Source organism: Delphinus delphis, chromosome 11 (assembly GCF_949987515.2).
Source record: "Delphinus delphis chromosome 11, mDelDel1.2, whole genome shotgun sequence".
Classification (NCBI taxonomy): Eukaryota; Metazoa; Chordata; class Mammalia; order Artiodactyla; family Delphinidae; genus Delphinus; species Delphinus delphis.
The window spans coordinates 95,340,352-95,351,008 of NC_082693.1; the positions used below are offsets into that span (position 1 = coordinate 95,340,352).

Genomic DNA, 10,657 nt, shown 5'->3' on the forward strand with positions numbered 1-10,657 from the left:
GGGAGGTACCCAGCTGTAGGCATTTGGAGGGCGGCCAGCCCAGCATGAGGAGCCAGGTGTCTAGAGATGAAGACTGGCAATAAGCAGGGCATGCTGGGAAGTCTGGTTGTTGAGTGTCAGGCGGGGTTCCATGCTAGGGAGTACCAGGAGAGAACGGAGCAATCCAGGTAGGCGAGCAGAGGGCGGGTGTCTCGTGATTTATCACTAAGCCCAGCTTAGTTCAGTTCTTGAGAAGATGGCACAAGCAAGGCAGGCCCCCAGTGTTGGAGGAATCAGATATTCAGCAGGTTTTCAATGGAGGAGCTCAGGAACTCAACAAAAAGTTTGCGTTATCCCTCCCTAGAACCTGGACCCAAGGTCAGAGCAAGCCAGCAGATGGCCTGACTGAATGAGTCCCCTAGACTGCAAACTAGAGCCAGATGGGGGCCCCAGAGTCCAGAGGAAGCTGGCCCCGCAGATGGGGGAGGGATCAGGCCCCCAGATGGAGCCCTGCAGGACTAACTGGGGGCTGGGAGGAGACCTGTCAAAAAGTGCTGTCTTGTAGGCAGAATAGACACACACATGTAACCGTGACACAAGGACGTTTGGGTAGGGACAGCAGTCCACAGCTGTCCCCAGGAGAAAGAAATCTCAGGTCAGAAAAGATGTCATGAAGGCGTGGTTTGAGTGGGGCTTAAAGAAGGCAGGATTTGCATGGGAACCGAGGAGGAGAAAGAGAGGTGGTGGACCGTGTGTGGGTGGAGAGTCGGGGTCTCTTCTGCACATTGAGATGGTGGATGTGTGTCGGATAGGAAAGGGAGCAGCCTCTTGGCCTCAGCCAGTTCCCAGCCCAGTCCTCCTGTCGCAAGGGTGCCCCTGGAATGGTGGCAGTGGCTGCGTGGGGGAGGGCACGGTGGCTCTGACACCCCACCTTCTCTGGGCCCCAGCTTGCGACCTCTCGATCTGGAGTTCATGAAACACCTCAGCAAAGTTGTGAACATCATCCCTGTCATTGCTAAGGCTGACACCATGACCCTGGAGGAGAAGTCTGAATTCAAGCAAAGGGTGAGAAGGCCCCCTCCTCCTTTTCCTGTCCCCATCCTTGCCTTCCCCTCTTCTGGTCCAAGCCCTCTCCTATCCTTCATTATTATATCCACCCTCTACCCCGCTTCCCACCCAGCCCCTACTCAACCATTAAAGAGGCTGGACTGGTGGTATCTGGGGACCAACAGTGAAGAGAAGTTAGTGCAGCTCCAGCCTTCTTGCTGCCCTCCAAACTTACCTGCAAAGACCTCTGAACACACAAATCACCATGAGCATGAGAAACCACTCCTCACTGTTAGGCTGCTTGAAGGACTAATTAACCAACTGCCTGCTAGTCCTTATTGTTATTTTCCATAAGCTCTATCCTGTGTCGGACACACAGGCGACGGGGTTGGGGAGACGCAGAGGAAGTATAAAGACAGTTGCTGCCTTTAAGAAACTTACAATCAAGTAGATTACTGAAAAGATGCTGGGTGGCTTCCTGGAGGAGGAGACTTAAGCCGAGCTTTGAAAGAGGATAAACAGAGAGGCTGGGGGTGGGGGCGATGCACCTCTCTTCCCTGCAAACAGGAATATAACAAGTATGGCATGAGCACTGCCCATGTGGAATCTGTTCCCAGCTGTACTGCTTGTCTGAATCCTAATCTTACCCTAAGGTGAACAAGCTAGACCCCCAGACTCTTCCTCATTGCAGGCTGGGGTGGGCTATGGTAATTGTAGGGTTGGGGCTCCCATGTGTTCAGGATCCTCCTGCTGCCCAGGGCCTCAGAGTTCAGAGATAACTGGATTATCAAAGACTGCATTCGTCCCTCTGACTTCAGCATGCACACACTTGCACACGCATGCACACGCACACATGGCCCTCTCTCCCCTTACCATGCTTCTCCTCCCCACCTCTAGGTTCGAAAGGAGCTTGAAGTAAATGGCATTGAATTCTACCCCCAGAAGGAATTTGATGAGGATTTGGAGGACAAGACAGAGAATGACAAAATCCGGGTAGGTGCCTGGGACTCTGTTCATCACACGGATGCCCGCCTTAGTCCCCCTGGGCTGTGGGTCACGTACCACTTCTGCTTTGCAACCTGCTCTTCCCTTTCCATACTCCCTGCCCCACCTTGCCTGACCCAGACCAGAAGTGTCAGGGGAGAGGTTGAGGACTTGGGGCGCTGGACAGGACTGTGAACCCTGCACCCAGGAAGCCAGTGCTCCGTCCATCCCCAGACCACACGAAAGCCTCTCGTTCCCCCACAGGGCCAAGTGAAACCAAGGTATGGGGTGATGGAAGGGCACAGGCAGGAAAAGCTTCAGCCTGGGGTCCACAGTATCTATACTCTACCAGAGCTCTGCTTGCCAGCTTCCCCTTCTATAAAATTCAGAGGCTTATAGGCTCTTTTTTTTTTTTTTTCCCGAGAAGAACCCTTAAAAAAATTAAATGTCAGACAGACTCCAATATGTAAAACACAAAAACAGAACTGCTTTGGCTAAGTGACACAGGCACAGCCCTACCTTCTGAGCAGCCCCTGGGGTATTTCCTGGGATTTTTTTTTTTTTTCTGGCTGCGTTGGGTCTTCGTTGCTGCACGTGGGCTTTCTCTAGTTGTGGCGAGCGGGGACTGCTCTTTGTTGCAGTACGTGGGCTTCTCATTGCGGTGGCTTCTCTTGTTGCGGAGCACGGGCTCTAGGCGCATGGGCTTCAGTAGTTGTGGTGCGCGGGCTCTAGTGGCACATGGGCTTAGTTGCTCTGTGGCATGTGGGATCCTTCCGGACCAGTGATCAAACCCGTGTCCCCTGCATTGGCAGTCGGATTCTTAACCACTGTGCCACCAGGGAAGTCCCTCTCCTGGGAATCTTAAGGTTTCATGAAACCTGGCTTGGAAACCACGGACCTATGTGATTTCTAAGATCCCTCTCAATTCTAAACTTCTACTATTCCATGATTCTACATCAGAATCCTGAGTTCTAGTCTGAGCTTTTCCATTAACCACTGTAACCTGGGACCAATCACTCATTTGCTTTGGTCTTGAGTCTCCATCATCCAGTGTGGTAACCTGGTAGAAGCCCCTTACCTGATGTAGTTGAGACAGGTAGTTGGTCAGTTAATTGAAAAAATCAATTGAAGTGAAGAAGTTATTTTAAAAATGAAACCTATTTATCTTAAATGTTTATAAAAAGTGTTTTAATACATTCATTAAACATTCTTTTCATAGAGAGACAAGACCTCTCCTTTGAAGGTAAGTCTGCTCTGAATGCAAAAGCAGCTCACCTTTATCAAGTCTTTCTGAAACATTCAACTTAATTTTCAGAGAAACAACTCTCCACACTGATATGTCCTCAGCTTATATAACAGTTAATTTATCCAATTGCAACAACAAGTACACACCAGGCAAAAAGATTTGGGAACAGATACCTGGTGGAGCAGAGGGGCCTACGCACATCAGAAAGCAGCCTTTGAGCTCTGGAAGCTCAGCGGGTGTGGGCCTCTGCCAGTGGGGGAGACAGTGTAAAGCTTCAGTTACTTTGGCAGTCAGTCATGTAGGTGTCGTTTAAGAGGTCTGTCTTTCCTGGCTATCTCACAGGGTTGTTGCAAATCAAACCAAACCTGATCAAGCGCTGAGGAGCGTGCAGCGTTCTCCAATTGTAGGGAAGCTGACTTACTGAGGTTAACCTGCTAGGCACGGGGAGCGATCGGGGTTGGACCCAGGCCTTCGGACTCCCAGTCCAGTGCTCTTTTTAAGAGACAAGAGCCTTGCCCTTGCCATCAATGGGATCACTGAATGAGCTTCAGAAATGTGCCGTTCAAGGCCAGAGGCCCGGGACCGTACTCCATCCTGCCCTTGGAGGCCCAGATGGTAGGAGGATGACATGCACGTGTGTCTGGTTTGTCAGCAGGAGAGCATGCCTTTCGCTGTGGTGGGAAGTGACAAGGAGTACCAAGTGAATGGCAAGCGGGTCCTCGGCAGAAAAACTCCCTGGGGGATCATTGAAGGTAATTCAGTGCATCTTCTTGAAGAACTGGCCGCTGGTCAGTTTTGCTTATTTATTAAGCATCTATAGGTCAAGGCACAGTCCTGGGATGTAAGATATAAGATGAATGTCAGCCAGACCCTGCCGTAAGGGGCTTCCAGTCTAATTGGGAAGATGAGGCTCACAGGCAGGAAGCAATAAAAGTTGGATTTAGCACCTGACCAGGAGGCACTAGCTCGAGGGTCAAAGGAGTTCAGAACATGGAGAGATTATACGGATCGGAATAACCAGAGAAAGGTTTTCACATGAAAGGAGGCATGATCTGAAAAACTCTTGAAGGGTTGTTCAGATGTTGCCATTTTCATTTTATGAGGAACGGTGTGACCTTGAGAAGGTCACAATGATTCTGAAAGTTCTCAGAGAATCACTTCAGTTGATCACATTCATTATGATACCCCTCGGAGGGGAGCAGGGTAGGCGTGGCCGTTCTCAGAACATCCGTCCTGAGGCACTTGAGTCTCAGACAGGTTAAGTGTCCTGTCCAAGATGACATGACTTGTTAGTGGTGAACCTTGGATTTTAGACCCAGATACTTTGATTCCAAAACCAGGTTCATCCCATTATATCGTGTTGTCTCTCATTTTTCTATGACCCTTTGTGGGGATTTTTTAAAAAATAGCTTTTTCTCATCATCTGCCTTGAATCATGAGAATATCTGCCCTACCCATTAGATTGTGAGACAAGAGCGTTTGTGGCTTAATCCTCTTCTGCTTCCACAGTCTTTGGCAAGTGATTTGCAAATCGTAGGCACTCAGTCTATGTTGAATTAAATTTATCAAAAGCCATCGTGACCTTTTTAAGATGGCGTCGTTACTTTCTATGTGTGTTACTGTCTTCCAATCAGATTATGAGCTCCTCAAAGATAGGAATTGTGTCTTAGGCCTTTGACAGGTTTCTTAGACTCCCTGTGTATTAGTTTCCTTTTCTATAAAATGGGCAATATAATAGCGCTTATTCCACAGAGTCTAGAGTAGTATTGCGCCCCTGTAGCTACTTAATGAATACTTGTTCAATGAGTGAAATCCAATGCACTGAAGTGCCAAGATGAGCACACCTCTGAAAGGGTGACCATAGCCTGCCCCGTGGCTCCCTCCTAAATGCCTCCATGACCTGAACAGAAATTCACCGGCTGGTGTTGCAGCATTAGTGAAATGACCACCTGTTTTTTTTTTGTTGTTCACAGTGGAAAACCTCAACCACTGTGAGTTTGCCCTGCTTCGAGACTTTGTCATCAGGTAAGATGCACCCCTCCCGTCAGATGGCAGGTTTAATTATTTGGGGTCTGGAGGCCGTCTGTTCAGATCGACTTCCTCAGTCCCCAGGTCTCTCTGACAGAGCTTTCTGCTCCAGTCCCGGCTCGCGTCTCAAAGGAAAAGGGGCTCAAGAGGTATCATGGGCTCTCTGGAGTGGGTCCAGGCCATGGACGCGATGTGTGGACCTCAGACGTGGGTCCCCTCTTCCTCCTGCCGCCGCTAATCACATCCCTCTCTCTTCTCGCCCTGTGTCCTTCAGGACCCACCTCCAGGACCTCAAGGAAGTGACACACAACATCCACTATGAGACCTACAGGGCCAAGCGGCTCAATGACAATGGAGGCCTCCCCCCGGTGAGCGTGGACACAGAGGAAAGCCACGACAGTAACCCATGACGACCCTTTCTCTGTATCATCACACATACCCACTTCTCCATGCACACACATCCCCAAACCACCACCAACCACCTTCTTCCTTTCTCTCCTGTCCCACAGGCCTATCTGGTAATTGTGGAGCATCTTGTCTACAATGTGTGTGTGTGTGTGTGTGTGTGTGTGTGTGTGAGAGAGTGTGTGTGTGAGATTGTGTGTGTGTATGTGTGTGCACCTGTGCAGGGGTGAGGTATTTTTACTGCCCTCCCTGGAAAGTCCCTTGTAAGTTTGGTTCCTCCATGGCTGTCCATTATCTGTCTCCTTTCCTTGTGTCCCAGAACAAAGCCGTGTGCCTCACTCAAGTGGTCTGGGGGAGGTTTAATTTAAAAATGATGGGAGCAGGTGAGCCACAGGTAATGCTTTCTTACCTCTGAAACCCACCTGCAAACAGGGACTGCAGAGATTCTCCAAGGACAGTCTGTGGAGCTAGACCTGGGAGGGGACGGGGAGTTGATGACTTAACCCTCTCTGTAAGTCCGGGTTGGTCTGGGGTAAGGCTAGGACTATTTGGGAAAAGAAAGATCAGGGGAGAGCAGAGAAGTAGCCCAGAGCTGGGCTCCTGCAGAAAGAAGTAGTACCTAGAAGTGGAGGAGAGAGCTCTACCCTTTGGTCCGTGTCGCGTTCACTGTCCGAAAGCTACTACCTGTCACCACCAAAGACTGCTTGCTTTCCGCACTCCCCTTGCCTCGCTCCCCTCGGCTTCCACTTCCTCTCTTTTCCCCCTTGCCCTCCTTCCTTCATTCTACCCCCTCTGACTTTTCACTTCTTTTTACCCTAATCCACTTTAGCTTCATTTCTATATTTAGGATTTATGCCCAGTCTACTTCCCAAAACGACTTTAGGCCACTTAAAATAAAATCATCACTTAAATCACAGGACAGTACAAACTGAGATTTCAAGAGAAATTGGATTTATAGAGAGGCATGGGAAAGAAAGTTTCTGCGGTCGAGCGCTGAAAATGGCCCCGAGCTTGTGGGCAGCCCAGCAAAGGAGGAGACACAGCGAGTTATGCGGTGCCCACTGGTTAAAGAAGCACATGTGCTGGTCAAGTGAGACAACCTGTTTTAGGCATTAAGTTCTAGAAGAACTGAGTCTAAAGTATCAAGAACAATATACAGTATTTGTCTTTCTTGGTAGTTTGGCAATTTAAAACCACACCTCCCTTCTCTCCATCAGGATTCTTCCTCCTTAAAGCTGGCTTCTGTTTCTCTCTTCTTCTTGTGTATACTTGACCCCCACCCTTTACTTCTCTTCTATTCTCTCTCTGTCTCACTGTCTCTCTCATGTTGAAGCTAATTGCATTTTTGTCTGTCTTTCTCTGCTTTTCCCCAGTTCCTCTTCCTGACCCCTGTAGACATTCCCAGTGATAGCCACAATCATACATGTAGCCTTTTCTTGCCTTTCCCTTCAGCCCTGTATTTATTAATGCATATATTTCCCCTGTTGTTTTACAAACAAGTTACTCTTTCTCCTATAGTCTGTAAGGTGGCTGAAATTTGGGGCTGGGGAAACAGTTTAGCCTTAGGCAAGGGAAAACAAGTGATACAGTTTACAGTAACCTCTTACAACCTCCTGTTCCATCTCCTGGTCTAACCCTAGGTTTTTAACTGGTCCCCTGCAGATCCCAGCGTTGATAGTCCCTTATCACTCAGGTGCTAGGAGAACACATAGACTTAAGACCAAGATTCAGTGGACCAGGAGAAAGAGGCAGGTGATCTGTTGCCAGTGGCCCAAAACTCATGGTCACAGTCTTTCCTGGAAGCACCTTACCAGTCCAACCCACATCTTCCCTCACCCACAAAGTATTCGAGGCAGGATAGAAGAGCGGCAGGGTTAGAGCCCAGAGGTTGCTACATTTCAACAGAAGAGGGATCCCTAGCTTATATGGAGACGTGGGACTAGACACCTCGGCCTAGCGGGGAAGGTCTAGGGGTGAGGGGGGGGCATTAGAGAGGCTGAGTAGGAGACTGATGCTTGGCGCCCCTAAATCATGATCTCAGCCTCCCTGGAGAAGCTGTTTTATATGTCTGCTGCCAGCTGCTGGTCTCCACACCCTCAACCGTTCTCAACCCCCCCGCAGGGAGAAGGCCTCCTGGGCATTGTCCTTCCACCTGTGCCAGCCACCCCCTGTCCCACTGCAGAATGAAGGCCATTTCAAGCACCGCTCCTCCCTCCATTCCTCTCAGCTGTTATTGCTGCAGGGCCACGCCCTTTTTAGTGCTGTGTGTGTCCAGCCAACACCACGGCCCCTCTCAGCCCTCAGCTGGTGGGAGGGGCCGGCTGCCCCTTTAGGACAGTTGCTTCTTCCATTCATCCAAACCACCCCTCTCCTCCCAGTGGAATGGAGTTCTCGCCAGCACTGCCCTCCTCCATCATCTGTGTCAGCTGGTCCTAGCCCATCTGTAGGGTGAAAGAGCTCACCAAGAGCTCCTTCTGCCCTTGCAAACCCATACTGGCTACTTGTAACCATCTCCAAGGGAAATGGCATTGTTCCCTGTCCATTCATCTGCATGAGCTACTCTTGGCTTCCTCAGAGGGTCAAGAAAGCAACTTTTCTCCTTGTCAGATTTGTTGACGTCAGCTGTGTGAGCCCCAAGGTGGGACGAGGGTGCCTCCTTCATTGCTCAAAGCTTATTTATAAGGGTGGGTCACTACAGATCTGGGGGAGCAAGGGCTAGGATCACTTTTTAAAAAAATCACTGCTTGTGGCTGGCCCGGAGGGTAGTCACACACCCTCCCTGCCCCATAATGCAGCCACTTAGGGAGCGTGGCTTTCCTGAGACATTCCTGGAGTTGACTTCCTTATCCTCAAACTTTAAATAAGAACTAAATGCACACACAAAACTCCAGAAAGTCACAGGATGTGAACTCTAGGAGGAAAAAAGCACCCTTCTGTCCACTTAGCAATAAGAGGGAATCTCTTCCCACCCACCCTGACTACTCCACCCCACCCCCTCCCCCACTCCATTAACGTGAGTAATGAATCAGCCTGGCCACAGTTGGTCACTGTAGGCTAGTGGAAAATCCCCAGTGGAGGGTACAGCCCCGCATCAGATGCATGAATGTTTGCGAATGTCGGCTGCCACCGCCCCACACACTATGTCTTTATGGAATACCCCTTGCCCACTGCCCCACCATTTCCACCTGGACACAACTTGCTCAAAGGCTGGTGACTTGTGGGCCATTCATCTACAACCAAGTCCTGATGGAGCAAGAGGCCCAAGCCTAGGGGATGCAAGAACGACCCATTTCTTAAATGTTACCAGTCCCAGCCAACCTTTTGGTGACATGATGATTAATTTTCCCAGTTGAAAGTAAGCAAACAGACACTCAAACTGGTTGTGTAAATGTTGCTAGACTTTATGTGTTGTACAACTAAACATTGCTGTTTGAACAATAACTGAACTGTGTTTTATTTTTGCTCCTCAGTCCTTGGCCAAATTAGCCATTACATCATCTCACCCATGTGTGGAGGGTGAGACAGGGACCATCTTGGTAAGAAGTAGACACAGAAATTAGAGATGGAAAAGTTTTTGTGAGGTCAGTTCATCTTCAGTGGGCATGAAGTTGGACCCCTGTCATTATTCCCTGGAGTTTTGTATCCAGAATGAGTGATGGAGCTATCACACTTTACCTTGAGGGATGCTATGCTCTGCATAGCCTGTCTCCTCTAATGGAAACAATGTCTATTTTCATTCAATTAATTTCCTAGCTTTCACCCTCCTTTTTCCAGAAGGCATAAAACCAAATCTAGGAAAGGAGTGGACCTATCTTGCCTAGAGACCTGCCTTTTTTTTTTTTTTTTTTTTTTGCGGTACGCGGGCCTCTCACTGTTGTGGCCTCTCCCGCTGCAGAGCACAGGCTCCGGACGCGCAGGCTCAGTGGCCGTGGCTCACGGGCGTAGCCGCTCCACGGCATGTGGGATCCTCCCGGACTGGGGTACGAACCCGTGTCCCCTGCATCGGCAGGCAGACTCCCAACCGCTGCGCCACCAGGGAAGCCTGAGACCTGCCTTTTTTGCAGTGAAGACTTTTAAGAGCTAAACTTAAAGCACTAGCTTGTATTGTCTTTTTCAAACTTAAACCAATCCTTCCTCTCGTGAGGTTCACACTGTCTTCTATAGCCAGCAAATAACACAACTCTACCTGTATATTATCTCTCTGAATTTGAATGTGACAATCATGTGCAACTGTGTTTGGGTCCTCAACATTCTGTAGGGTGAGCACAAGGTATAGATGAATGGTGGGGAGTCAAGACGAGAGGAAGAGAGGTCAGCAGGCCCTTGGAGTCATTCAAGTAAAATGATGACTGGAACTAGAACGGCAAGGCCACACCAAGATGGAGGGAAGTGAGAAGATTTGAGTGACACAGCAGTGTGGGAATCATAAAATATCACAGCTGAAAGAAACCTAAGAGTTCTTCTCGTTCTTCCTTCAAACAGATATGGAAACAAGTCTAGAAAGCATAACCGTCTTGCCCAAGGTTGTACACTTAGTTACCAAGGCAGAACAGGGCCTAGACCTCAGTGCTTGTTCCCCTGCTTCACGCCATTCCTATTGTAGTCGTGCTTTAAAAGTATATATATATCTGGTGGTCCAGTGGTTAAGACTCCACATTCCCAATGCAGGGGACACGGGTTCGATCCCTGGTCATGGGAAGATCTTGCATTATGCTTGGTGCATCCTAAAAAAAAAGATTTAAAAAAAATACATATATTTCTGAAATCAGCATACATCTTACAACAGATGTCCGTTTATTTGGCAACTTTTTTTCCTTCAAGTTACACTTTAAAATAGTGCATTTTACAACTGACAACATCTTAAATTTGATGAAATATGGTAGGTGGTCCAGAAGATGTTAACATCCTTCTGTTTGAAGCCCTCTGGTGCTATTGGTGAAGTTTAAAGGAAATAAGAATACATACAAC

General features: G+C 48.9%; 1 protein-coding gene across 3 annotated transcripts in view; it reads left to right on the plus strand.

The window, feature by feature from the left end:
• Positions 1–9,130, plus strand: part of SEPTIN3 (septin 3) — a 28,405-nt gene extending 19,275 nt beyond the window's left edge. For 2 of the 3 annotated variants that reach the window (XM_060025764.1, XM_060025765.1), the window contains 6 exons: positions 927–1,044; positions 1,924–2,019; positions 3,909–4,008; positions 5,230–5,281; positions 5,559–5,652; positions 7,811–9,130. In XM_060025764.1, coding sequence (XP_059881747.1) covers positions 927–1,044; positions 1,924–2,019; positions 3,909–4,008; positions 5,230–5,281; positions 5,559–5,652; positions 7,811–7,876 — 526 coding nt within the window. In that variant the 3' untranslated portion in view covers positions 7,877–9,130. The remainder of the gene's footprint in view (positions 1–926; positions 1,045–1,923; positions 2,020–3,908; positions 4,009–5,229; positions 5,282–5,558; positions 5,653–7,810) is intronic. The other variant, XM_060025766.1, reaches the window with a different exon arrangement.
• The last annotated feature ends 1,527 nt before the right edge of the window (positions 9,131–10,657 follow it).